General features: G+C 37.0%; 5 protein-coding genes and 1 non-coding gene across 19 annotated transcripts; 4 read left to right on the forward strand and 2 right to left on the reverse strand.

The window, feature by feature from the left end:
- The first annotated feature begins 16 nt into the window (after positions 1-16).
- LOC140802745 (uncharacterized) lies at positions 17-11,274 on the forward strand. Of its 5 annotated transcripts, XM_073158331.1 has the most exons (13): positions 92-350; positions 1,288-1,405; positions 1,710-1,806; positions 2,547-2,653; positions 3,825-3,947; positions 4,142-4,295; positions 5,425-5,485; positions 5,628-5,992; positions 6,925-8,524; positions 9,545-9,991; positions 10,139-10,220; positions 10,429-10,523; positions 10,816-11,274. In XM_073158331.1, the coding sequence occupies exons 1-10, from the start codon at positions 223-225 to the stop codon at positions 9,798-9,800; spliced, it is 3,009 nt and encodes a 1,002-aa protein (XP_073014432.1). In that variant the 5' UTR covers positions 92-222; the 3' UTR covers positions 9,801-9,991; positions 10,139-10,220; positions 10,429-10,523; positions 10,816-11,274. The 5 variants fall into 5 exon arrangements, with proteins under 5 accessions (XP_073014433.1, XP_073014435.1, XP_073014432.1 ...); XM_073158332.1 differs by lacking the exons at positions 10,139-10,220; positions 10,429-10,523 and adding an exon at positions 17-74 and having other exon boundaries at positions 173-350; XM_073158334.1 differs by lacking the exons at positions 10,139-10,220; positions 10,429-10,523 and adding an exon at positions 47-74 and having other exon boundaries at positions 200-350.
- A 351-nt stretch (positions 11,275-11,625) lies between these two features.
- Positions 11,626-11,747, reverse strand: LOC140780805 (U5 spliceosomal RNA). The gene has a single exon (XR_012107568.1). It is a non-coding gene; the product is annotated as a U5 spliceosomal RNA (small nuclear RNA).
- A 955-nt stretch (positions 11,748-12,702) lies between these two features.
- On the forward strand, positions 12,703-13,164 carry LOC140802506 (RING-H2 finger protein ATL2-like). Its single transcript, XM_073158041.1, has one exon. The coding sequence runs from the start codon at positions 12,703-12,705 to the stop codon at positions 13,162-13,164; it is 462 nt and encodes a 153-aa protein (XP_073014142.1).
- A 639-nt stretch (positions 13,165-13,803) lies between these two features.
- LOC140802761 (uncharacterized) lies at positions 13,804-14,808 on the reverse strand. The gene has a single exon (XM_073158366.1). The coding sequence runs from the start codon at positions 14,806-14,808 to the stop codon at positions 14,275-14,277; it is 534 nt and encodes a 177-aa protein (XP_073014467.1). The 3' UTR covers positions 13,804-14,274.
- LOC140802759 (exonuclease DPD1, chloroplastic/mitochondrial-like) lies at positions 14,725-21,563 on the forward strand. Of its 10 annotated transcripts, none has more exons than XM_073158362.1 (6): positions 14,725-14,865; positions 15,021-15,159; positions 17,751-17,818; positions 17,952-18,335; positions 18,685-18,890; positions 21,148-21,563. In XM_073158362.1, the coding sequence occupies exons 3-6, from the start codon at positions 17,814-17,816 to the stop codon at positions 21,348-21,350; spliced, it is 798 nt and encodes a 265-aa protein (XP_073014463.1). In that variant the 5' UTR covers positions 14,725-14,865; positions 15,021-15,159; positions 17,751-17,813; the 3' UTR covers positions 21,351-21,563. The 10 variants fall into 10 exon arrangements, with proteins under 10 accessions (XP_073014463.1, XP_073014457.1, XP_073014460.1 ...); XM_073158361.1 differs by lacking the exons at positions 14,725-14,865; positions 15,021-15,159 and adding exons at positions 16,962-17,254; positions 17,339-17,361; XM_073158356.1 differs by having other exon boundaries at positions 17,601-18,335.
- Positions 21,564-22,965: 1,402 nt separating this feature from the next.
- LOC140796826 (protein DEHYDRATION-INDUCED 19 homolog 2-like) lies at positions 22,966-25,781 on the forward strand. The gene is made up of 5 exons (XM_073149967.1): positions 22,966-23,187; positions 23,277-23,422; positions 24,297-24,374; positions 24,537-24,799; positions 25,321-25,781. The coding sequence occupies exons 1-5, from the start codon at positions 23,124-23,126 to the stop codon at positions 25,421-25,423; spliced, it is 654 nt and encodes a 217-aa protein (XP_073006068.1). The 5' UTR covers positions 22,966-23,123; the 3' UTR covers positions 25,424-25,781.
- The last annotated feature ends 580 nt before the right edge of the window (positions 25,782-26,361 follow it).

Consider the following 26,361-nt stretch of genomic DNA (forward strand, 5'->3'; position numbering starts at 1 on the left):
GTCCAACAGTCCAAGTCTCCCACCTCCTCCTCCTTGCTCCTATCCTACTCCGATCTATTTACTCTCGATCTCCGGTACCGATCTCGATCTCGATCTCGTATTCTAACACTCCTACCCTATCCTTCACCCGAATCCTAATTTCGACGTTATTTTTATTGGTTTGAGGACGCAGAGATCTCTTTCTTGGCTAATTTTGCAGTGATTATAGACCAATTTGGGAGGATGCAACACTTGCCTGCAACAATCGAGGAGCAGCTCATTCTGAAGTCGATCAAGGAGGAGTGCCCATGGGAGAATCTTCCAAAGCGGCTCCAAGCTACCCTATCCACGAAAGAAGAATGGCATAGGAGGTAATGGTGTTTGTAGAAGATTACGTAGATCTCGCAAGTCGAGCTGTGGTTCTGGATTTTATGTGTGCAAGAAGAAAGAATAGTGTCCAATAATGGAATTTAAGTTAGCAAACTATTCCAGAGATGCGGTTGGCGACATGTCTACAGTTCTATTTGAAACCATTGATTGCGTTTCTCTATGTTTCTCAATGTTAGATTTTTCTTGTTTTTGGCGATAATTCAGTTAAATATGTTAGGTGAAAGGCAGATGAAATGTTGGCGACAACATATTTACTTTGTAGTATTTCTAAAATAGTGACTAGAAAATCAGATACGATTTAGTATAACTTAGGATTTTGCAGAAGGAATCCTCACTAGAAATACTACAAGGTAATAAAGATGATAAGTGCCATCTCTCTAATGATTTCAGAGTGCAGAGCTTTGAGAAAGACAAATGCGATCTAAATGTAAATGGATTCCTTGATTAGAAAATGTTAGGTTTGACTTTTATCTCAAATGCCCCAAATGAAACAATTAAGCTGTCATAAGTGCATTAGTAAGTGCAAACCAGGTTCAATTTTCATTCTTTTTCTTCCTAAAGCAATGACCTAGTGAACACTCAGCATATCCGATGAATGTGTGTGTGCTTGGGTGGGGGGATCCATATCTGATGAATCTATGTGTACTGACTACAGAGTCAGTATTGGTTGGGAAGCAACAGGCAGAGTAGGAGAAAAGGCCTCCTTTATTAACATAAGTATTACAAGCAGAAGTACTTGACCGTAACTTCCTTTTGTCTTTAGATGAACATTAATTTCTCCCACCTTCTAATAGATGCTATTTATTTAATTTTCTTGCTGGTGAAGTGTGTTCCACTTATTAAGTATTCCTGAAGCTCCGATGCCTGTTTGTCATTGTTATTGTAGCTGTTAAAGAAGCATTTTTTTGTTGACTGCAGGATTATAGATTATTGCATCAGAAGACGGTTGCAATGGAATACCTGTTTTGCTCGTAAAGTATGCAAAGAGGGAGAGTATTATGAGGATATGATGCGTCATCTGCGTAAAAATCTCGCAGTATGTACCAGGACTCCTTTTACTTGTTATTTTATCTTTAAGCATCTTATGTATGCTTGTAAAATACTTGTCTATATTGGATACCCATCTTTGGTATTCTGAGATCAATACTTGTTTTGCTTATACTTTTTCAAATTCTCTTCCACATTTCTTTTGGACTCCATACTGGGCCATATTTTTATATTATGTGCTTGATTGATTACTTTTGTGTCCAATCTGGTGCATTATATTGTGGATATTTGTTAGTTGCATTTCCACATCTTCTTCATATAGTTGTTAAAACAACTACTCGATTTGTTTGCAGTTGTTTCCATACCATCTTGCAGAATATGTTTGTCGCGTAATGAGGGTGTCACCCTTCAGATATTACTGTGATATGCTCTTCGAAGTTATGAGAAATGGTAACCCCTTTTTCTTTTTGACAATTATATTTTCTTTTCTTCAAGGACATTTTGTGTTAACAGTTATATATAATGAAAGAAAATATGGTAATTTGTAAATCCACATGCATGGTTGTTATTATCAGAACCAAAGTTCTTTCGAGCTCCAGTTTTCCTTTCTATGACTAGTTCGTCTCCATTTGTTGTCATGTGAAGCACCACATAATTTGGAACACAGGGTAAAGATAACTGATTAGCATGTTCTCGGAGTGTCATGCTGTATTAACGTTTAACATTGATTAATGTTGTGAAATTTTGAGAATATTGTAGGCTTCCATTTTATGTTATTTATTTATTTATTTTTATTTACGAAAAATTTGCATTGTAAGGAAGATTGCGAGAAATATCTACTCTTACAGGATCATGATTTTTCAAGTACCTCGAATCTATTCTTCATGTGTGTGTGACTCTGCATGCATGCTTGTGTTTTTGTCTAATTGGCAATTTGAAGTGTGCTGTACTGTTTATGAAAGTTTAATTATTTTTGACCAAAAATATCATAGCTTAGGCTTGCTGAGTAAAGTACATTTAGATACTTATGTTTATCTATTAGATGTTCTTTCTTTCAAAATTTTATTTTCCTATCTTGTTATACTAGAATAAAGTCAATAAACCACCTCTGAAAAATTGATAATTTCTATTTCATATGAAGTAAGACTATAAATTATGTGCATGACTCTAATGGCTTGAGAATTCTGCAGAGCAACCATATGACAGCATCCCTAACTTCAGTGCTGCAGATGCCCTAAGGCTTACTGGAATAGGAAGAAATGAGTTTATTGATATAATGAACAAGTGCAGATCAAAGGTACTATAATACAGTCCCTTCATGTCACTTGTAAGGAAACTTGTTCTCTTTTCATTCATCTTTTTGGCCTTACATCATGTATATATGCACAAATTATTCTCTTGATTCATTCATGAGGTTGCATGGATTTGCATGTTAAAGTTTGTGCTTAGCCATAGTGCTAGTGCATGTGCATGTGTAGATGTCCTTTTCATGCAAAAGATTTATTGAGTAACATATCCTAATCAGCTAAATTTTGTCTTAAAGGAAATTTTTGCAGCTTGGGTAATATATACACAAGCAAGATCAGTAGCTATATGACCAATGTAACCATATTTGCCATGTACAAGATCGTTATGAGGGTTTAAGTCTTGTTGAGTCTTCCTAGCTGTGTCTTGTCAGTAGCACCCAAGGGGATTAGGTTAGGTTGGCAGTAATGTTTTTTTCTTTTTTCACTCCTTGGAGGTTGTTTGAGGTGGAGAAGGAAAAGGGAGGAGAGGGAGAATATGGACGGAGATTTGATGATGGAGTCGTCTCTTCAGAGAGGATACAATTTATAAACACATGGTTTTTGTTTGCTTTTATTTCAATCTTCCTTACAACTACCATATCTTATTTCATTATTTTTTTTAGATTAAATGGAATCAAACTAAAGAGGCACTTTCTGAAGCAAAAGTATTGCATTTATATGCTAGATTTAGAGTTTACTATCTATTGTTCATTATAAAATGTCGGCTAGTTTTGTCCACTTCCAAGGTGACTAGGGTATCACTTAATTTGCTTCTTATGCCTAATGGACATAAAACTCCTAGTTTATAGAGAAGAAATGGAGCATGAAGGAAGGTAATGGAAGAAGATAAGAATAATGGGTAAAAATAAACAGGATAAGGCTAAATTACAGTGGACAAGAAGATAAGAAGGATAAGAGACCAAGGGTAGTAGACCTCTAGAATGGACTTTCTGTTCATTAATCTGCTCTTTTTACTTTCTTTTTTCTTAAATGCTTCTTAGGTATATCAACATGAAGGTGCTTTTAATTTTTGAATTCTCTTGGAGATCTGTGCTTTCCAGTGATAATAGTTCTATTTATTGCTATTACTGTTGCTTGATCCAAAGCTCCAGTGTTATTTGATGCACCATGTGTTTGTTCACATGACTGCTCATAATGGACTTCTATGTTGGAGATCTTCAGAAAATAATGTGGAAGCTGAACAAATCAATTGCAAAAGAATTGTTGCCTACACAACCTGTGGACTTCTCTATTGAACCATGGTGGGGAGTTTGCCTTGTTAATTTTACTCTGGAAGAATTTAAGGTGAGATTCATTATCAAATGATAAGTAGATCATAGGTTAATGGGGAAGTGCCTGAATGACTGGACTAGAATAAGTTAAGTTGCATATATCTTTTCGGTAATGAAAATGCACAATAAATTATCTGTCCTTTCCTCTTATAAATTATAAACAACTGATCATATTTATTGCAACTGATCCTACTGTTTTTTCTCTAGAAACTTACAGAAGAAGAGATGGGAACAATTGACAAAATCTGTAAGGAGGAAGCCAATTCTTTTGTTCTCTTTGATCCTGACATCATCAAAGGTCTTAATAAAAGAGGATTAGTATACTTTGAAGTGCCTGTTTATCCTGATGACCGTTTCAAAGGTATGTAATGAACTTAAATTTGGTTTTATCTTGGTCCGATTAATTAGATCATTGGTTTTTTTTGCCGCTAGTTGATTTTGCATTTACCCTTGTCCTCAACAATGTTCTTATTTCTTAAAAATTTATTGGTTAATCCATGTATAGTTGAACTCGTCTGGCAATTCATGCTTCAGATTTGCAATTACTATTGTGCCTCATTAAGCTAAATGTTGTTACACCATGCAATTACTATTTTATTTTGTCACACTACATGCTTCAGATTGACAAATGACAAGTCATTCTTTTCTTAAATCATGTAGATTTTGAGAATCTTTTTGTGTCAAATGACATTTAAGATGGCTAAATGATGAAAGATAAGGGGTAATAGTCTCTGTCTTATCTATGGACAACAGTTTCACATCCTCGCTTTCCTATTTCTATGTCAATTTCAGTCCCAGTTCGAGATTCTTTCCTCTGTGTTTTTAGGTTGCATCAATAATTGCTTCATTAGGCTACAGGTGACCTTCCATGAATCATATCTTTGATTGAAGTGTGCCATTATATTATGGCATACCAGAGGAATTAAGTAACTAAACAAGCTCTGCAAGTTGCATAAAGTAATAATCAGTAAGTTGAGTTGGAAGAAAGCTCAGTTACATGGATTCATTGATCATTCACATGATCACCCTCTTTCTGCATGTTTTTCTTGCTGGCGGCTAAATATGTGGGGATAGCTTAGTAGTTAATAGTTAAAACCAGCACGAGAAGATGCTCCTCGCCTTTGAATTCATAATATTTCGTTTTAAACCTTACGGCCGTGACAGTTTGATTGTATGAATGCTGGTCGCATCATTTTTTGCACATGTAAAACTTCAAATAAACATACTCGCGCATTTCTTAAGATTGCGTGGTACAACTGAGAGTTTGCAGTTGATATGAGTTGTTACAGTTTGCAATTGTCACTGTGTGTTGATCATTTTTAACTAATAAGCAATGGTTCATTCTGCAGCCATATATCAGGCATCTTCTAGAGATATAATTGTTAATGATTGGACTTAACTAGCATCATGAGATACAGTCGTATGCTTCTTTAGTTATAATTTTCATCACTTTGTGCACTATTCCATTGTACTAACACATGTGGATTCAGTTTCCAGATTGGAAGGCTTTGTTTCTAATCGGGAGCAATCCTATGAAGATCCAATTGAAGAGTAAGTTCTTGATTGCAAATTAGAGTTGTTATGTTTGTGACCTATGAAAACACCTTAAAGTTTCTTTTTTTGCATAATTTGTCTGTTCAATTTGCTGGACCTGGTAAATGTCATTTCCTAATTTCCTAGATCTATTATGCAGGTTGCTGTATGCTGTTTTTGTAGTATCAAGTGAGAATGCCACAGTTGCTGAAATGGCTGCAACTTTGCAGGCTGACCTTTCTCAGCTTCAGGCTGCTGCATCATTTTCTTGTAGGTTAGGCTGGGCTGTAAAGCTTATAGATCCAGACTCTATTCTTCGAGATTTAAGCATACCTGGCTCACCTAGTAATATTCTAAGTGATGATGAAGATGGTTCCAATGCCAGCATCAACTCAGAAAAATCTGCTCAACAAGTTCATGTTCCTGGTTTAGAAAAACCTAGGCCAATTTCCAGCACTGCTCATGTTGCCTTGGTTGTGGATGCTAATATAACTTCATATTTGATGATGGGTTCTCTTTCACCAGGTCTGAGTTTTTCCACTGTTGCTATACCCTCTACTTTCGCAATATTGTAAATGACAATTTAGGTATAATCAGCTGGCTTGGCCACCTTTTATATTTGTTTTGGTACAGGTAATGTAAAAATTGGCCCTACTAGTTGGTTAATTCTAAGTCTATCAGGGTTAAGCCTAGGATGATTACCTGCTTAGTATGTTTTGGCAGTTATGAGTGGTGGCAGTAGGTTGCTCAGACTTCTTAATAAACCCTCAAACTGAAACTGGACCCATCTATCATTGAATCGAAGTGAGAAGATGATGCCAGCCATACAGTATATCAGATTTAAGCCCTCAATATCTCAATCTCCAAACATATAAAGAAAAGTAATGGTTGAAGAATAAATCTATAGCATGTGATGACATGAAAATAATAGAGGGAGCAGATGCAGAAGAGCTCTTTCCTTCCACTAGAGTTGATTTCTCTCACTTCAATCCCTTCTCGAAATATAGGTAGGATTTATTTTGGAGTATTTGTTGGTTAGGAAGAACTGTTAGTTTTATGGTAGTCAGTAAATGTAGATATGCTAATTCAATGAATCATGAACCTATCCATCAATCAGTAAATTTGTCTGAAGTTAAATATAATGTCGTTACCATATGCTGAGATTTATTCCTAGTCTTCTACTATGTCAGTTCTCCCCCTACTTCACTCATTTTAATGAGGCAGTCTCATTATTTTTGATAACTTCCAAGTCAATGTCTTTCAGCATACAGACTACAGTCTCCTTGCGAAGTATAAAATCACTTCTGCACAAATACCCTGTGGCAGTTGGTTTTGTTTTTATTTTTGTTATGCCCATTAATTTAGTAATTTCTGGTTAGTTAATATTCCATTGACAGTATAGATGAGTAACTGGATCAAATTATCTTAGTCCTCTCATATTTCCTAACCTTCTGCAGGTTTAAAGTCTCATGCTGTAACACTATATGAGGCAGGAAAACTTGGTGATTCTAGTATTGCTGATCTTTGTCAAGATCTGGCTAGTCTAGAAGGAAAGAAATTTGAGGGTGAATTACAGGAATTTGCCAATCATGCATTTAGTCTTCGATGTGTTCTAGAGTGTCTGCAATCTGGTGGAATAGCTGCAAGTGCAATTGCTGATAAAGCTGGTACTGAAATTAATGTCGAGCATTCCTTGGTTGATGACATTATCTCTCTTACCAATGAGATCAATATTGATGAGGGATCTAGGCATTCTGACATGAACGAGGAAAACATACCGCACAATGATGGAAGTGACAAAATCAGCCAAACTGAACTACCTCAACTTGATTACTCTCACAGTGAATCAGATGTTGCAAAAGGTCCTTTTTCACTTTCAGACAGTAAGGCTTCTTTACCAGATAATAATTTAGAAATTGATCAAAATATAATGTTATTGGATGGTCAGGCTATTGAGAAAACCATTTCAAAGAGGAAAAGGAAATATAGAGTTGATATTCTTCGTTGTGAAAGCTTGGCTGCTCTTGCACCAGCAACACTAGAACGATTATTTCTTAGAGACTATGACATTATTGTTTCTATGGTTCCACTTCCTTCTTTATCGGTTCTACCTGGTCCTTCAGGTCCCATACATTTTGGTCCACCTTCCTATTCTTCTATGACACCTTGGATGAAACTTGTACTGTATACAGCTTTGACTTGCGGACCGTTATCTGTTGTTCTAATGAAAGGACAGCGTCTGCGGTTGCTTCCTGCACCATTAGCAGGTTGTGAAAAGGCACTAATATGGTCCTGGGATGGATCTGTAATAGGAGGACTAGGGGGGAAGTTTGAGGGGAACTTGGTTAAAGGGAATATACTATTGCATTGCTTAAACTCAATGCTTAGACATTCAGCTGTGCTGGTGCAACCACTTGGCAAATATGATCTTGATGCATCTGGGAAAATTGTTACTATGGATGTTCCGTTACCTCTAAAGAATTCTGATGGATCAGTTGCACCTGTAGGATCAGAAATGAATTTTTCTGCTGAAGAAAATTCAAATTTAACTGCACTGTTAAATGATCTCTCCAGTAAAATCGATCTATTGACAGTTGGTTACATTCGCCTTTTAAGACTTCATAGGCCAACAGAAACTGATATGCTTCTTCCTGATAATGCAAAATACGAATGGATTCCATTGAGCTTGGAATTTGGTGTCCCCTTATTCAGTCCAAAGTTATGTAGAAGAATATGTGAAAGGGTAAATTCATCTCATTTACTGCAGGCAGATTCGCTTACTGAGCACCATGATGCGATGCAAAGTTTAAGAAAGAGGTTACGTGATATTTGTACTGAATATCAAGCAACTGGTCCTACTGCAAAGCTCTTTTATCAGAGAGAATATATTAAGGAGTCTCCCCGTCAATTGATTAATTATGTCAGTGGAAGATGGAGTCCTCTTTTGGATCCTTCAACTCCATTATCTGGAGCTTCAAGTGAACACCAGAAGCTGAAACTTGCCAGACAACAGAGAGCTCGAACTGAAGTTCTAAGTTTTGACGGGAACATTCTCAGGTACAATTGGAAGAAGGTTACATGTTAAAAATTGCTTAATTCACAAGAGTATACTTTCATGCACATCCTAGAGTTGGTATAGCATGGTTATCTTGTCTTTGGTGGAGCCTTCTGTTTTTCAGGGAAATTGTATTCAATGCCCTACATTTTGCGTTGAGTATGGTTGACACCCTCTGTATTGGACCTGCTATATTCTACCCTTGTTTTTTTTTTTAATGCCTCAGTAACACCCTGAGCTAAATATAATATTGCCATTAACAGAATGATAAAAGTCTATTCTGTTATTTTAAAAAAAGAAAAAACATATACTTAATTTATTGATTGGTGGAAAAACTAAAAATGATGGGTGGTTAGTAATTTAATGATTATAGTTAAATTAAAAAGTGCCATCCAACTGAACTGATTTACTTATTACATATGGTGTACTTTACATCTGAAGCATTTCAAACAATATCATGCATCTCTTAGAAATTTTAATTGGTAAGGCATATAATGGAAGATATGCAAGCAATTGATTGTCGAGGCAATTAGAAGAAAATGTTACATCTTTAAAATTGGTGTCATTATCAAATTTTTGGACGAACTTGTTTGTGCTCTAGTTTCTTAGCATCTTGATCTTTCTAGCAAACGACCTTGAGGAACTGCACCCTACTGGCAGTGCCATAATGTTTTCCGCTTTTTTTCCTTCACTTATTTAACTATTGTTGGTTCTTTCATATTCCAATCATGATGCGATCTTTCATATATTGAAGTATGTAGCTCCTGGATTTCATTCATAACCAACCTATTCTTCTGTAAAGCTGACCACTGTTACAGAATACACATGCTGGTCCATAATTTTCACAATGAGTTTCTGCTATTTTAATGAAACTAGTTTTTTTCCCCTTTTAGTATCTGTATGAGCTTCTGTTAATAATGTAATGCGCCTTGTCCTAGTACTTGTGTGAGCTTGTGTTAGCAATGCTGATCCATCATCCGATTCTCAGTCATCAGTTTTTGTTTTCTAAATTCTGCCTACAGGTCGTATGCACTTGCTCCCGTATATGAGGCTTCTACTAGACCTATTGAAGAATCAACTTCAACAAATGCCATAAAATCTGAGTCGGATGATGTCGACAGTAAAGATGTAGTCTTGCCAGGGATCAATCTATTATTTGATGGAGCGGAGTTGCACCCATTTGATATAGGTGCTTGTTTGCAGGCCCGTCAACCAATTTCGTTGATTGCAGAGGCGTCAGCTGCATCAGCCTCTCTGCAGGCAATGAGGACTTCATGAATATCTGTTGTTTGTAGTATAGAATTAAAATTTTGACTGGTTCGGCAGAGACTTGTTGATATTTCATTAGCATCACATTCCAGTTTTTGCTACTCTAAACCTCCTATTTCATTTGGAGGATGGCCGTCCCAAGTTCTAAGTTTCAGACAACATTCTCAAGAATTGTCTGTCTCAAGCATGCATTTATTAAGGTATGAAAAATTTCTCTATCAGTAGATTACGATATTATGTGGTTCTTTTTTCAGAAAAGAAACACTAGGTCGTTTCTGGAAGATATTTTCAGAGTTTATTCAACAGTTAACAATTTTGAGATTCTTTTCTACATATGATTTTCCTAGATTCCAAGGTAGAACTAAATGAAGCAGTCATGTAACCAACCCAATTGGGAGACAAATTTCTGTCCTAGAAGTTACACAAAAGGTATCAGTAAGTTGCTTATTGATGATTTCTGTAAGTTGAACTCTGGTGTTTTGAAACTAGTAGTTGGAAGAATTTCCAATTTGTTGCAATGGGGAAATGCTCCTGATAAGTCTATGGGTGCAAATGTTACACTTATACAATACAAAGTGAAAATGAATCTACAAATTACAACGATAGGTCATTAGTCTGTTGGCTCTCTTCTTAATAGGTGTACAAAGCTTTTGTTCAGTGATGAAAGAATGGGTAGGGAAATCCAGCGCAACAGTACTTCAGGATTTTTTAGGAGGCCTGTCTTCTGACGCTGTAAGTCACTTATTTAGCATGGGACTTTAGAAGAATTCGCAGTGTTGCCTGTAATTTACCAAAAGGTCTGCCACCCATAACTATCTTGATATTTTGGCTAGAGAGTAGGTATTACAGGTATTAACAATGATGAGTAAATTAGACTAGAAGATTTTCGTAGCACTTCTGATTCTAACCTTTCTTCTCATGTTTGCTGCTGTCATCCATCTGTGCTATCCTTTTTGCTATTTTAAGATAAATTCTCATTTCAAACTAGCACCCTGATTACACTTTTTTCTTTGTTATTTTACAGGCTTGTTCACTTAAGATGAGTTGTGCCTATTAATGATTCGCTCATTCGTACAGCTTCTACCTTCAATTCTGCATTTGAACCGGGAGGTGTACGTATGGGATGAAAGCAAACTTGCTGCTTATAGAAAGAGCTCTATTTCTTTAGCAGTGTGCTTGCTATACGACATTTTGTTTTCATTAATTTGTTTAGTATCTACACAAATTCTCCCACAGAAAGTCTTATTTCTCCACGTTAGTGTCTTCTTCTTCTCCTTTTTTAACAGAAAGTGGGGGAACCAGCCCCTTGTTAAAATGTCACTGAGATCATCATCGGTCTCCTTTTGTGATTCTAAATTTTCTTCTGATCAATTTGTTTCCCTTTCTCTTTATATGTACCGGCCTCAATGAACTGCAACGCTGGAAAAATATGATTTCGATATTACATCTTGTGGTTTGTGGAATATATCGCAATTCATCGTTACAGCCATGTTATTATATGAGTTCACCATACAGGGGCAATTGGGTTGGGTTAGTTGGATTTAAATCGGTCATGATAAATATGATCTGTTTATTAAACTAGTTATTCAGGTTATTACGCAGCACAATCTATTTTAAATTTATATAAGTTATTTAAATTATAAACAGATGTTTTCCGATTATAAACAAATATCTCTTTTAAAAGTTACAAATGAATATTTTTGTAAATGGATCGATAAATTAGTTAAGATAATAAATATGATCAATTAAACTAAACTCAAATCATAACGAAATAAAAGCAATTATTAAAAACCAATCCTAAATTTTTTGTAAAAATTTGAATATAAATTATTGGTGCCCAATACGAAAGAGGGCACCCAACCAATAATTCGCGTATGGTGCTTCAAGAGGGGAGCACACGGTATTCTTTAGTAAAAGGCGAAAGAATAGTTCGCTCTCTGTGCTTCAAATGAATATTCAAGCAAGTTGGTATACATAAACATCTCGTTTTACAGTAATATCTCCTCCTTCCGATGTGGGACTAATCTACACCCATCAAAACACACCCATCACCCATGTCATACGGGGTTTGGATTTATCTGACACCCAAACCAAATCGTACTAATAAATTAATCATTTTCTTCTTACTAATATCAACGAGAAGAAAACCTAGTCCTTTATTAACACCTTTTTTTTTTAAAACAATTTTTGTCTATGTTTCATTAATATTACGTGGAGCTGCAAAGTTGAGCAGCCACATAATGACAATCTTCTATGGTCCCAAACTTATATCCGTCCTCCATACCATACGGGATATAAAATTTTCCTTACTTCCCAACCATCTCGACACCAATTTCCGTACCCTCAAAATTATTATTATTATTATTATTAAATATATTATTTCCTAAATTTAACTAATCATAGTTAAAACTTAATGAAGATGATGAAGAGACTATTTTTTTCTTCACATAAATCGTCTGAAATGGGATTGGAAAATTATATTGTTAATATTTAGATATATCTTGATAATTATCGGGTTTGCGGGTCCACCGCCCGCGTCACAGGAGCATCAGGACCCGCTCGTAGTCGTCCTTCCCGAAGCGCAGTAGCGAACGGAGCACGCTCCTCTGCAACCACGCATGCACGAGTTTAAAAGCAATAAGTGAAATGCCAAAATTTGCCAAGCACCACCCTGAGGCCTGAGATGAGAGCCTCCAATTCCAACGTCCATCCTTGCAGATGATCAGCTGCGTACCTCCTCCTTCCCGCGTCGTACGTACGTAGGTACCATAGTATATACGTACGTACGAAGGTGACAAGAGAAGCTCCCATAGAAGCCGCAGGTGAAAGCTAAGCTTGCTTGTCTCGTGGATAGCTTTGCTTTTAGTTTACGCATAAATAGATCTCCTTTTGTAACCCAACTCTCCCATGCATGGCGATCGATCAAGTGGTGGTCAAGACCGGCATGGACGAGCTACTAAGCCCGACGAACGTCGACACCGTCTTCTCCGCCGTAGTCGTCTTCTTCCTCCTCTACCTCTACGTCCGCTGGCTCCTCGTCAACCGCACCACCAGGAGCGGCCGCCTCTGCCGCCTCCTCTTCTCCGGTGAGCCAGACGGCGACACGCCCCCGCCCCCGCCGGAGGCCGCGGGGTCGCGCGCGGTGCACGCGAAGGTATTCGGCGGCGGAGAGGTGGAGTGCGGGGTTTGCCTGAACGGGATGAAGGAGGGGGAGAAGGTGGCGGAGCTGCCGAGGTGCGGGCATAGGTTTCATGGGTTGTGTATCCGGGTGTGGTTCCGGACGCATGACACGTGTCCACTTTGTCGCTCGGCTGTGGACGTGGCGGCTGCCGGGGCGCCGGCGCTGGCGGCGCCTGCGTTAATCGATGTGTAGGTGTGGATGTCTCCAAATTAGTGGCATGCATGCTGCACGTGTTGATCGGTTTTTAGATGTTGTTAGGTGAGAAAATTAATATGTAATAACTCTTTCTTGGTTAATTAGAATAATATGTCTTGATAGTTATCACAAATATAGCGTAATTATGAAAACTTTATAAAACGTCACGCTAAAAAAAATTTAAATAAGAGCCCTAACTTTTGATTCAGACAAATATTGTAGTGTATTATTGTAATTTTGTAAGGCGTTTTTTTAGATAATTGTCCATGAAAACTTTTATAATATCATAGATTAACATTACACTCTATAAAAATATCATAAGAAATATTCTTAACTAACAAACATATATAAATAATAAAATATCTATCTTTTTTATATTTATAATAAAAAAATTAATCATAAAATTTTCTCTTACTTAATTTTTTTTTAATTTGAATTTATGATTTTCGGGAAAGTAATAAATAGCTTTTGAACTATTATAAATAATATATAGATATAAGGGCAAAAAATATTTATTTTAATTGTGATTAACTTAATTTAACTAATAGAACAACAATTTAAAAAATAGATTATTATTTTTTAAAAATATCATAATTATCAGGGAATTATGTAAAATTCTAAGCAATGTCGATATCATAGACTCATAATAGATACTCTGATATATTTCAGAACTGAAGGTAACTACTGTACAACTGTAGCTATAAGCGTCCTATCATTATCTTCCACGTCCCATCCCGCGTGCTATCCAGCTAAACACCGACCTCCACTATCGCGTCCTTTGCACCTCCGCCGCTATATAAGATTCCTCCTCAACCACTAGTAGCAAGGGCGTACTGCTCCAACTACTAATACACTTTTAACCTACTAGCGGGGGAATTTGCTTGTAAATAGGTGACGGAGGAACACCGTACCGCAAGCATCGGATTCACCGCCCCACTCGCAACTATTCAAACGAATTAATTGCCACCATTATTAATTCCCCCTTCGTCATTTCTCTATAACTATTACATCATAATTCTACATAGAATCGCAAAAAATTACTCAAAAAGAGTGAGAAAATTGCAAGGAAAAAAAAACATAGCGGAGAGAAGAATCCACAGAGAGAGATCACAAGAGGAAGAGGAGGAAGAGGATGGCGATGGATGCGATGGGCTTGAGATTGATCGATCCGGAGTGGTACTCGGACGGCGGAGGAGGGCTGTAATAGTAAAATGGGAAGTAGGGCAAGAACGGGTTCGGCGGCGGGGGGGCCGGGTAGTAGCCGCTTGGCGCCGCCGGAGACGCCGGAGACGGCGGCGGTGGTGGGGGAGTGTAGTACGATGAGCTCCCCCCTCCTCCGCTGTATGGAGGAGGCGGGGACGAGTAGCCGCTCTGCTGCGGCGGCGGCGGCGACCAGTAGTTGATGGTGTTCAGCGGCGGAGGGCACCCCGATGTGGTCGCCGGCGGCGGAGGGGGTGCTGTGGCGGGGGGCTGGCACGGGTTGTCGCAGGAGGCGCACATTGTGCACGTGAGACCCTCCTTGATCACCGCCGCCGCGCTCGTGGTCGAGGGCGAGGAGGCGGCCACCAGGAGGAGGAGGAGGAGAAGGAAGGGCAGCAGCATGGGAGCCGGGGGAAACGGTGAGGGAAATCGTTTCCTCATTTCGTTTCTCTCCTTTTGGCTTCTCACTACGGCACTACCGCGGAGAGAGAGAGAGAGGTGAGAGCGTAGAATAAGGCGAATGGCATCGGATATAAGGATGGAAATCCCGATAAAATTTTTATCCCACTCACTTCTTTCTCCTTTTCTTTTTATTAGAATATATCTTTTGCGCTTTAAATCCTAGTTAATTAATGACGCTTTAAACATAATAGTTAATGACGCTTTACTTCAAATCCGGGAGGACGAGAGAGTTCTGACGGTGACGTGGCCAAAGGAGGAGCGTTGACGTGAGGACGGAGCTCGCACGTCGTCAGATGGAACCGGGGCACCATCGACACGTGTAAATTTACGGTACGATCTCCTCACAATGTGCTGGTATACATAGCGCACTTAATTTGGCGAGAAATTTATTTTTGCACAGAAAACTTTTGCTCCTCCGTTCATCACTATCAGGAATATTGTCCTTCAGTGAGAGAGTCTTCTAATTAACATAAAAGGAAGGGATCAATTTGCAAATACGACATGGTATATTATACGTGTATATATATATATATATATATATAGCGGGTGGGTGGATCCATGCATGCATGCATGTGAATGTGAAAGAATTGGATCTTACACTTTTTTGGAAGAGGATGGTAGTGGAAGAAGTGTGGGGACTGAGAGAATAGAGGCTTAGAGACGAAGCTAGAGATTGAGAGAGTTGAGTTGGAGATCCACTTAATGGCAAAGCAAAGATACAATCTATCTCTTCTCAGGCAGAGAGGGAATCTTTGATCTCTCTCTCTCTCTCTCTCTCTCTCTCTCTCTCTCTCTCTCTCTCTCTCTCTCTCTCTCTCTCTCTCTCTCTTTTAAAGAGCCTTTAGCTACTGCTGCTTTTTAAGTCTTGGAGTTTAGATCCAGCCTGGGAAAGGATTGGTCACCATTGATGCACGGTCTGGTTAGAAAGCTTATAAGCCAAGTTTTCTCTTGCATGTACACCCTCAGAACCCGAGGCTTTTGTGTGGACACCCTTGAATCCTTTATATATATATATATATATACACACACACCTCATGGTCTTGAGCATTTATCTTTCTTGTTAAATGGTTTATTTTCTAACTTATAATCATTTCAAAATTAACATGAATGTCATCCATGTTAAAAAAAAAACAATATGTACTTATCAAAGCAATAGAGAATTTTAATATTTTTCATCCAAATATAGATAATTTTTATCAATATATATATGTGCCGCAGTGGACAGTAGAATTACATGAAAATCTTCTAAACTTATATAATCAAGTATCACCTATATCTAAAGAAAAGAAAAGGTGACTCCTTGAACTATCTTTATGCACATTTGGGCTATAAAAAGAAGAGAGAGAGATATTACGAAGAGATTGACAGTAGGAAGAAAAGAAAAATTAAAAGTAATATCACGATAGAACTTGAGAGATTAGGTTATGATCGATGTGAGAATAAGGAGCGGGATAGAAGTTAAGAGAGATTGCGAGTTTGAGAGCTTCAAACAAGGAGAAATACTTAAATAAGGATCAGAAAATATTAATTTTAGATAAACAGAAAGATAAATTCGACACAAATGTATGTTAATATTTATTTATTAGAGTTTGGAGGGTATCCCTAAAGTTTCTCGTCTTCTTTATTCCCTATGAGTGTATTATAATAGAGGAAAGTTGGCGGAGCCATAACTCGATCGCATAAATATTACATAATGTGGTCCAGTATTGCAAATAAATGAAATGAAAAGTGAAAACAAACCGCAAAGTGTTTCTTTTATAAAACCACTTTCATCTTCACAATGAAAAAGAATTAACCACTTTTGCCCCGCTTTGTTTGCAGACAAATAAATGTCTGGTCCTTTACACCAGGGTCTCTTTCCACGCTTGAGTTAGACTACAAATTAATATTTAATTCAAATAATTAAATATTTGAACTCGTGATGTATAAGCGTGTGTTCCACTTCCACCTTGGGTGTGGATCTTTATTAAGTGGCATTTGGATATCCCAGCTCCTCATTTTCTTCTAATGGGTCGGCCCATTTAGATTTGATCCATTAGTCAACGTCTCCCACGGACTGGAACCGTAGAGCCGCTTCTTTTATCACATATTTGGGCATTCTTGCTAAGCCCAAAACTGAGCTCTGGGTACCATCACCCCTTCTTCGATTTCATTGTTCTATGATTTGGTTGGTTCCTTTAACTTTAACTTTAAGTGCACGACGGTTCGAAATTTGCCGAACGAGTAGTAGTATTCGGAGCAAAATTTGAGGTTTTGCGATGGGTGGAGCAGTTCTGGGTGAGGAATTTCGTCAAACATTTGGTGGGTATAGATCAGGGCATTACGCAACCTTGGTTTTCTGTTTGTGTTGTTGTCCTATGCTTGGTTTTGGTGGGAAAAGTACACATCAATAGCTACTCTATCCGAAGACCATTTTCTCATCTAAGTAACGTCGGCTTCTTCTTATATTGTTTTCTAGTTTCCCCACCACTGTGATCCATGGTTAACTTTAGTCTTCTCGTCATTGCAGGAAACTCGCTCTTTAGCTCAAGGGTATCTGTTGAGAGATTTATCCATTTTAGCTGTTATGCTCTAATTAGAGTGCAAAATTCTTATTATTTCCCTTTCTTATAGAACCATGGTTTCCATCTAGTAATTCGTATCCGCCGAAGTTATTTTCTCTATCTTACTGCATTGATTTACTAAAATTGCATTTTATATACTTTGTCTTACACACTTGGTATAAATTCTGCAGAATCTTAATTTCTTCTCCATATTGTTTACTTTGTCAGAGATCTTTAATCGTCTTGACAAATTTTTACTCCAGAAATTAGAAAATGAACAATAACTTCTGAAAGGAGTTCACTTGTCTTCTACCACTTCAATGGTCGAATGAAGAATTTCTGGTTGTAGTTAACTTGGGGCTTATGGATGCATTTCAGGAATATAGATGGGCAAGAACATATGCTGCATGACAATCTTGATTCTTATGCAAGACCGAGTTTATGAGGTGAAATTCTTGACAGCAAATTCATTCTGTTCATAATGTCCTTAGCTTCTATCTGCTCGGGTAACTTTCATCAAATACGAAACAATGTGTGGAACAACTTCTGTGTCACATTGATAAGAAGATGTGATGTCAGACTTTTAACCACAAGAGCAGAAGGGAGGAAACAAGAATTACCAAGCATTACTCTGGAGGGACATGATGGAACAGATGGATCATTGGCACATTTAAATTCAAACCAACTAGGGTTACACGAGTCCAAATCGAATATGTGTTACAATCTCCAGAAAGAGATATCTGGCAACACAGCCACACGGCAGCCTGTGACTATTCTTGTTTTTGATATTGAAACTACTGGATTTAGTCAGCAGAGTGAAAGAATAATTGAGTTTGCTCTTCGTGATCTTACTGGGGGAAGGAATAGTATATTCCAGACTCTTATTAATCCTGAAAAAGATGTGCTGAATGCATATATTCATGGCATAAAAAATTATATGGTCAACAAGCCTGATGTCCCAAGGTATGCTTCCCCTACAAAGTGAGCGTGTTCTGCTGTTCTTTTTTATCCTTAGCCTTCATAGTTGACCATATAAGATAAGAATACCATATATCATCTGTATTGTTTGGTAGCTTCTATCCCTCATTTGTCCGTCAATTAATTCAGATAAACTGAGTTGGACCTTTATAAATCGTGAAGCTTTTCACTTTTCTTTAAATGTTGAGAGTTTTAGGAGAATTGGATTTAATTGACATTATATTGGAGAAACTTAGACAACATTGCAAATGGAGAATATATCTGAATTAACCTCAGATTAGACATGAATAGAGTTGCTATATTTCCTGAACTTTACCTCATTCAATAATGGCAGGTTTAAGGATTTAGTTCCAATCCTACTACATTATGTACGAAGCCGCCAAACAGAGGGCAATCCAGTTCTGTGGGTTGCTCATAATGGGCGCCGGTTTGATGTACCTTTCATCGTCAAGGAATTCCAGCGTTGTTCAGCACAGATCCCTGCAGACTGGCTGTTTGTAGATACACTTCCCATTGCACGCCAGTTGCTGAATTCAGATGGTAGGTTGTCTCTTGATTCTTTTCCTTTCATTCAATCTTGAAATCGACATCTCTCTTGCTTGGTCATCTGTTTTTTTCTTAAAACCTTGCTTGGTCATCTTAATCTCATGTGTGTATACTAATTCTAACAAAACACTTTAAAAATCCTTCTAATGCTATTATTGGGATAATCAAATCAAGAAAAGGTATGTCAATCCAATATGCTGTACATAGTTTCAATGTTATTGTCTGGTGAGAAGCTTTAATTCAAGCACTTCTATTATATTGCCTTTATAAGAAGTCTGTGTTTATTGAAACGTGCCTGCTACTCTAACCAATTGAATGTACCATCATCTGATTCATGTACTTTTCTTTCTGGAAAATAATAATTGCACATCTTATTTATGACCAATATTGTCCAATGTGATTAAGTGCAAGTATCCTGGGCTGGATTTTGGAAAAACTTGTGCAATTTCTTTAATGATAACAATCTCACAATTTGAGCGCTTGTAAGGATAGCTCATGTTGCTCCTTTTATATTTTCTGTTTTTCCGTGGAACTTGTGCTTACAAAATCATCTCATTCTTCTGCCCTCTGGAATTTCAGAAATTTTAATGTGTTAGCAACAAAACATGAAACAAAGAGATCTTCAGCATGTAAATGCTGTGGTGGGGGTGGTTAGGCTGTATTAGGGCTGCCAATATAATCGAGCAGCTTGAGTTCAGCTCGAGGCAAGGCTTAGCTCAAAATTAAAAATCTGAGCCTAGACAAAAAAAATTAAGCTCGAAATTTATTTTGAGCGGAGCCTGATCACAAGCTGGCTCGATAATACTCACATATATATAATACTAATTCATACTATGAATAATTTGTGACCTTTAGGTTAATTTCTATGGGTTATATCCATCACTAACTTGATCTAATCTTATTTTTAATCAAACCTTATTTCATTTAAACTTTATTCAAGTATTATTTAATCCAAGTTTAATCCAACTGACTTGAATAAGGCTTGCATCAGGCTTGAATTGAGCTTATTTAAAGCTTGAACTGGGATTGTTTAAGGCTCAAGTTCAAATTAGGCTTGAATTAAGCTCAGTTGAAATAAGCTTGATGTTTAAAGTTCTAGCTCAGCTTGGGCTCGGCTAGAAATTTAGGAAGCAGAGCCTGAATTAAAATATAGGCTCAAAATAATAAGCCGAGCTTGAGTAGAGCCTAAGAGCTCGTTTACACCCCTGGGCTGGCATTCTTACTTAAGATCTTGTGTCTTTGATGGAGGCTGGCAACTAAGGAAGAAATTTGAGATTAGATTTTACTAGGAAAGTGCATCTATCACATACTTTCATTTATTCAAATACCTTGATCAAACTCTAAGTTAACCTTTACTTTAATTGAGCCTTATCTTCTTAATTGCATGGTTCGCCGTATCGGCCGATCCCAATACGGATCGGTCGATCCAGATCGGGATTGGCGGAACCTAATCCCGATCCAGGCCCGATCCGAATCCTTTCTCTCTTTCACTCTTTCTTTTCACTCTCTTACTCTTCTTTTTTCTTTTTACTCTTTTTTTCCTCTCCTTACATATAATCATTGTTTCTCTTACAGAGAGATCTAGCTCCGGTGAACTCCGACGAACTTCGGTGAACTCTGACAAACTCCGCTATATAATTTTTTAATTTCTCTCTCATTTTTTTTATTTCTTCCACTCTCTCCTTTTTTTTCTTCTTTTTCTTCTTCTTTACTGCATCATGGTTTTTTTTTTGTTTGATTTTCTTCCACTCATGCTCTTTCTAATCTCTTCTTTTTTCAATTTTTATTGTACTATAATTTTTCTTTTTTCTTTTCTTTTTTTTGGTAAGCTTTTTTCTAAATTTTTAGTAGTTTTCCTACATTTTTAAATAATACTTAAAATTTTATGTAATTAAAAAGTCAAATCTGATCTAGGCAACCGATACAGCTAATATGGCCGATCCGGCTGATACGTATCGTTTTTTCGGAAGGCCAATTCCGATCCCAACTTTTCGAACCTTACTTAATTGTGCATTTATCAGGATCCTAAAGCTGAACCAACATTTGACAAATCAATTTGGCAAAGCGAGCTAGGGAGATAGTTTTATCTTAACCCTAAAAGCGAGTTGGAATTCTTCTTACACAAAAATATTCTTTTATGACTCGTGTAATTATGTTATATTTCTGTTTGATTGTAATATGGATTTGGAGCATTCTTTCAGTTAGGTCGTGGACCAACTTGAACTTCGGCATATGTTATTGTCTCTTGCAGGATCAAAGCTAGGGTCTGTATCACTGAAGTCCTTGAAAGAGCACTATGACATACCTTTGGAGGGTCCTGAGCACAGAGCAATGCAGGATGTCACAACCTTATGTTATGTGCTCCAGAGGATTACTTTTGACCTGAAACTGACGGTTGCAGAGCTTGTGGGAAGAGCCTTTCAAGCTTCTGAATTAATTAAGGTGGCTCCATGACAAGCAAAGCTGCAGCTAGTAACTGTTGATCTTGAGAATGAAAATTTTCTAAATCATATATATATATATATATATTTGTGCACGTTTTTATTTTATTAAATTAAGTGTTCTCATATTTCTTCTTACTACTTTCTTTCATGTCAATTTTGGTCTTTCTTCCTCTTAAGAAGCCCTTTTGTTTCAGTAATATTACTTTCCCTTATGTCTTTCTCATGTCCATTGATATTATCATAAATTGTTGTATTACAGCTCCATTCCTTTCAAAGCGATCTCTAATAAACTTAGGTAAATTTTAAATTAATTTTAATATTCATTATGGTGGAAAATTTCTTTCTGATAATTTTTTGGGGTACTTTCTCCGTTAAGTTGGATAGAAAAGTTAATGCTTTCATATTAGTTTAAATCACAGAGGGCAAAGTGATATAAATGAAAATTTAGAGTTTAACTCTTTTAAAACTTATTTACCCACCTCAAACTTAATACGAAAATAGATCAATGTTTTACCTAGCTAAAAGTAAAATGTATATCAGTGTTTTATATTTTAGAAAACACTAAACAGTTGAGTGAGAAAAAAATAAAAAAATAAAATAAAAAGTAAAATTTGGGTGCAATCGGTTGTAGAGAATGATTACATGATTCCAAATTATAGGTCTTTTTTCATATCTTTACAATAGTATATTTTATAATTAAAATAGATAATTGAGCACAAAGTTAATGCTACAAATTTTTTATTATACTTTTACTTATATCTTTCTTGGTTTGATTAAGTTTCAATTAAAATTATTATATTTCTTTTATTTTTATATAAACAATATAATAGGTTAAAAATAAACAATTAGGTAGAAAGTTATGATCCGCAAAAAGTATTTTAGCGTCCATGTTAAATAGTGTAGTATTTTTAACAATAAATTATTTAATTATTTAGCGTTTTATATGTATCATCTTTTTTAAGTAAACTGTTAAATTTTTTAATATTTTTCTAATATAAAATTGATGATATGACTAACATTTTACTTGAAAAATTATTGATATTGATATGATGAGTGTTTTACTTTTGACTTGATAAATCATTTAACAGTTTAATATTTTATTTAGAATGAGTAAGATCGTTTTGGTATTAAGTTTAGGGTGTAATCTATTGCGGTAAACATGTGTAGTTTGGTTAAAAACTCGGAATATTTAGAGGGTAATTCATACACGGGCAATTTGTAATTTATCCAATTAAAATGCCTAATTGAAACAAAATTAGCTTCTGTATTCTTCTTATACAGTGTTCTAACTAATGTCGCATACCGGACCAAAAGTCTTTTAAGCTTTAATAATAATAATAAAATAAATTATTTGAAAATTGAGTTGCGACCTAACCGATGTGGGAAGACCAAGCGCGTTGGTGTGCGAGACCGGACAGCGGATTCGCCGAATGGCGCCCTCGTGGCGACAAACCCCCACGTGCTACGGTCCAAAAAGTTTGACGCAAAGACCGCACGAAGGATACAGTCCGCGTCAGCATTTGGAATCCGCATGAGAGGTCATTACATCAAACAGGACGACACAGCGAGTGAGAGGAGAACACGCCATGCTTCAAATACTTTGGTCCTCTTCTTTTTAGAGGTCTGTATCCAACCCTCCCTCTATGCCGAATGCGTTACTTATTCTACTGTCGCCTTTCTCATTCCTCTCTCTCTCTCTCTCTCTCTCTCTCGATTAGGGTTCCATTTGAAGGGAGAATCGGATTGAAGCTCTGCAATTGACGCGAATCCGATCGATCGATTCATGGACTCGGATTCGTGGAGCCGCCTCTCCTCTGCCGCATCGAAGCGCCTCCAATCGCGATACGGTGCGCGCTCGATTGCTTTTTTTTTCTTTTTTCTTTTTCCCCCCTAATCCTTCTATTTGCGCGGTTTGACCGGCTTTTCGGGTCTCCAGAGCAGTACCTAGGGTTCGAAGAGATCGATGGTGGTGATGACGAGCCTTCACTGGTGTTCGGTTGCCCTTTCTGTGGCGAGGATTTAGATTTCGTGGGGCTTTGCTGCCACATCGATGATGAGCACCCCATCGAGGCCAAGAATGGGGTAATGCTTTCTTTCACCTATTTTAGAGATGCACTGGTTCATTTCTACCGTCAAAAATGAATTTTTATGATGAAATTTATTGTACTCATGTCGTAGATTAAGCTTTCCTGTCTTGTTCTATGACTTTTCTTTCTTTTTTTCTAAAAAATGGGAGGAAATGGTGAATTGATCCCTATTGTCGGCAAATTATTCATGTGGTCTCATTTTTGTCGTAGCGATCCCTGTGGTGTGCTACAATATCTATGCAATCGGTAAATATATACTTTAGAAAAGTCCGCAAGGATTAAGAAATTGCTATCTTAGTAATGGGATCCGATGGTCCACTTATTCCTTTTCATTCTTGAGCAGTGGAGCTCTACCATATACTCTCTTCTGATCAGTGATCACCCCACAATAACCCGCTCGGACACGGCTTTTGTTTTGTATTTAGTTGGAAAAGAGTTCCATCTTGTGTAATTTACTATAGAATCATCGAAATTGTTTTGTTCTTTTATGCTACCCACGAATTTCATGAGGAAATTTATGGAAGATGGACAAACTTCCTTGATGCAAAATTGTGGATGTTTGTGTTAGTATCTAACAAAGTAGGGCGGTATATCGATAGCTTGTCATACCTGACAGTTTGTTCAAATTTATTTAGTTCTTGTACGAGTGTACGACACGGTAAATTGTCTTTCCCATGCATAATGCAGCACAACAATCTATTTTAAGTCAAAATGTGGACGGTTTTATGAAAGCACACTGGTAGACTACTTAGTGATGATTAGATGTTTATATGAGCAATAATTGGCAGGACGTTAACAATGGGCTTCATATATTCTGTCAATATGACTGTTATTGGTTCTGAGATCTGGAAAGACTTGCTTTTTTGTAGGTATGTCCCATTTGTGCAGGCAGGGTTGGGATGGACTTGGTTGGGCACATGATAATGCAGCACGATAGTTACTTCAAGATATCCTTTTCTTTATAACTGATAAAATTTGCTTTTAGCTGAACTTTAGCACAATCTAGTTCGCTTTGAGGATAGTGTACATATGACCACAATTGCTGTCTCAGAACACCAATAGATGAGCACAATTCAAAATACTTCTTGTGTTCCTTAATAGTAATTCACATGCAACATGTGCACCGTAGGCGGAGATTCCGCAAAGCTTCTTCAGGTTCCCATTCAGTGCTGTCTTTGTTGAGAAAGGAACTAAGAGAAGGCAATCTGCAATCCCTTCTTGGAGGATGTTCTTACACTGCTCCTCCTCCTGTGGCAGCGCCGGACCCATTTCTATCATCACTGATTTACACTTCGCCTGTGGCTGAAGCATCAAGAAATTTGCAACCTGAGTCTTTGGATAAGAAGAGCGTGGATGAAAAAGTGGTAGCAAGGTACATTGCCCATCTACATCTTTCTCTTTTGTGCCCATTTCCTGTTGCAGCATAATTTTTGACATGACATGACCAGCACTATTCTTTTTGTAGTTTCTTCTCGAACCTAGCTAATGTTCTGTTGCTTCCATGCTGAACTTAACATTTAAAAGAAAAAAAAATCTATTTATATGTTATAATACTGGACAACTCATGAGGTTGTCAGAATCCATCATTTTATTAAGTCGAAGGTTTATGAGAACATGATTTAGCTTAATGATTGAAATGGTAGGATTGGCTGATTGCTATTAACTCATAAGCATGACAAAGGTAGTCAAAACTTTTTATTTTTCTAATATGTTGATCGTGTTAATCTATAGAGTATATATAGACCCTTCTATAGCCAGCTTTGTCAATCTCCACCTAAACGTTAGTTCCACAGGTTTAATTTGTATCTGATCATGCTACCATCCTCTCATGCTGGTGCATCTGATTATTTTCTGTTGGATTTTCTTTTCCTCAATATTTCAATGTATTTGCAGAGCGGAACCATCTTTATCCGACAAGGATCAGAAAGAAAGGGCCCAAAGGAGTAAATTTGTGCGCGAGCTCGTGCTGTCGACTATATTTGATGACTCATTATGAGATGTATTCACTCTATGGTGGTAGCAGAATCCTTGAGGGATCAGAGGATTGCCTGCAGGGTATGCCATTGTTATCTTCGCTGCTCACTGGAATCTCCAAACCGAGGCAGACTCAAGCTAGAGAACCTAGATTTCAAGTTGTTACATTCCAGAGAGCAAAGTGCACCACAACATATCAATGTATTTAATTTTTACCTTCACATTATAAGGGGCAATGTGCATAATTTTTTTTCCGAAGGAATTACCAAATTATCTTTGATAGTCAGACATCAGATGTGGCTGTGCTATTTAAGATACTATGTTGTAACACCGAAAGAAATACTGCCATTGTCAAAGGAAAATTGCTGTCTTGAAGATAAGATGTGTCTACTTTATCATCTCTGTTATCGTTAGCTATCTTTGTAGCTCGATTGCTTAATCTGACAATTGTTAGAAGAAATGAACTGGTTCTAATAGAAACATGCCATACTTTTCGTTTATGCATCAAATTGCTATCACGCTACTATAATCCTATGGGGGTAAAGTCCCGTGAGAAAGGTTATGAGTTTAATTTTTTTTCATGAATGGTTGATCAAGTTGTTTAATTTATATATCAAGGTGGAAGGCTGGTGTTTTTATTTAGCTTAGGATTATGATTAACCTATGAGATTATAATCTTATCAAAATAAGAAAAAAGAAATAAGACATATTTTTCGTTTATGCATAGAAGTAATACTTGGCCTTTGACTACTAGCTTGATATCTTTATGCTCCCTAGCTCCCCTCTTTCTTTCGATTTATTATAATATTTTACCTCCTAAAGTATTCTCGGTTTCAGAATCTTAAAATTTCGCTCTCAATTCCTCAAATGCAGTGAGAATATATACTTTTTAGATAGTTTGATATCAAAATATATTTATATTATCAAACAGCAAAGGAGATATGGGCCGAATAAAAAACT

Source organism: Typha latifolia, chromosome 1, assembly GCF_019914945.1.
Source record: "Typha latifolia isolate L0001 chromosome 1, TyphaL0001v2, whole genome shotgun sequence".
Lineage (NCBI taxonomy): Eukaryota > Viridiplantae > Streptophyta > Magnoliopsida > Poales > Typhaceae > Typha > Typha latifolia.

Excerpts from the sequence above, each read along its gene's own strand:
- LOC140802745 (XM_073158332.1), top strand. The coding sequence starts at position 223 with ATGCAACACTTGCCTGCAACAATCGAGGAGCAGCTCATTCTGAAGTCG. Across the intron at positions 2,654-3,824 it reads TGAACAAGTGCAGATCAAAG|AAAATAATGTGGAAGCTGAA; the intron begins GTACTATAATAC and ends GGAGATCTTCAG. Across the intron at positions 5,993-6,924 it reads GATGGGTTCTCTTTCACCAG|GTTTAAAGTCTCATGCTGTA; the intron begins GTCTGAGTTTTT and ends AACCTTCTGCAG.
- LOC140802506 (XM_073158041.1), top strand. The coding sequence starts at position 12,703 with ATGGCGATCGATCAAGTGGTGGTCAAGACCGGCATGGACGAGCTACTA.
- LOC140802761 (XM_073158366.1), bottom strand. The coding sequence starts at position 14,808 with ATGAGGAAACGATTTCCCTCACCGTTTCCCCCGGCTCCCATGCTGCTG.
- LOC140802759 (XM_073158356.1), top strand. The coding sequence starts at position 17,854 with ATGTCCTTAGCTTCTATCTGCTCGGGTAACTTTCATCAAATACGAAAC. Across the intron at positions 18,336-18,684 it reads AACAAGCCTGATGTCCCAAG|GTTTAAGGATTTAGTTCCAA; the intron begins GTATGCTTCCCC and ends CAATAATGGCAG. Across the intron at positions 18,891-21,147 it reads CCAGTTGCTGAATTCAGATG|GATCAAAGCTAGGGTCTGTA; the intron begins GTAGGTTGTCTC and ends TGTCTCTTGCAG.
- LOC140796826 (XM_073149967.1), top strand. The coding sequence starts at position 23,124 with ATGGACTCGGATTCGTGGAGCCGCCTCTCCTCTGCCGCATCGAAGCGC. Across the intron at positions 23,423-24,296 it reads CCATCGAGGCCAAGAATGGG|GTATGTCCCATTTGTGCAGG; the intron begins GTAATGCTTTCT and ends GCTTTTTTGTAG. Across the intron at positions 24,375-24,536 it reads AGCACGATAGTTACTTCAAG|ATGCAACATGTGCACCGTAG; the intron begins ATATCCTTTTCT and ends ATAGTAATTCAC.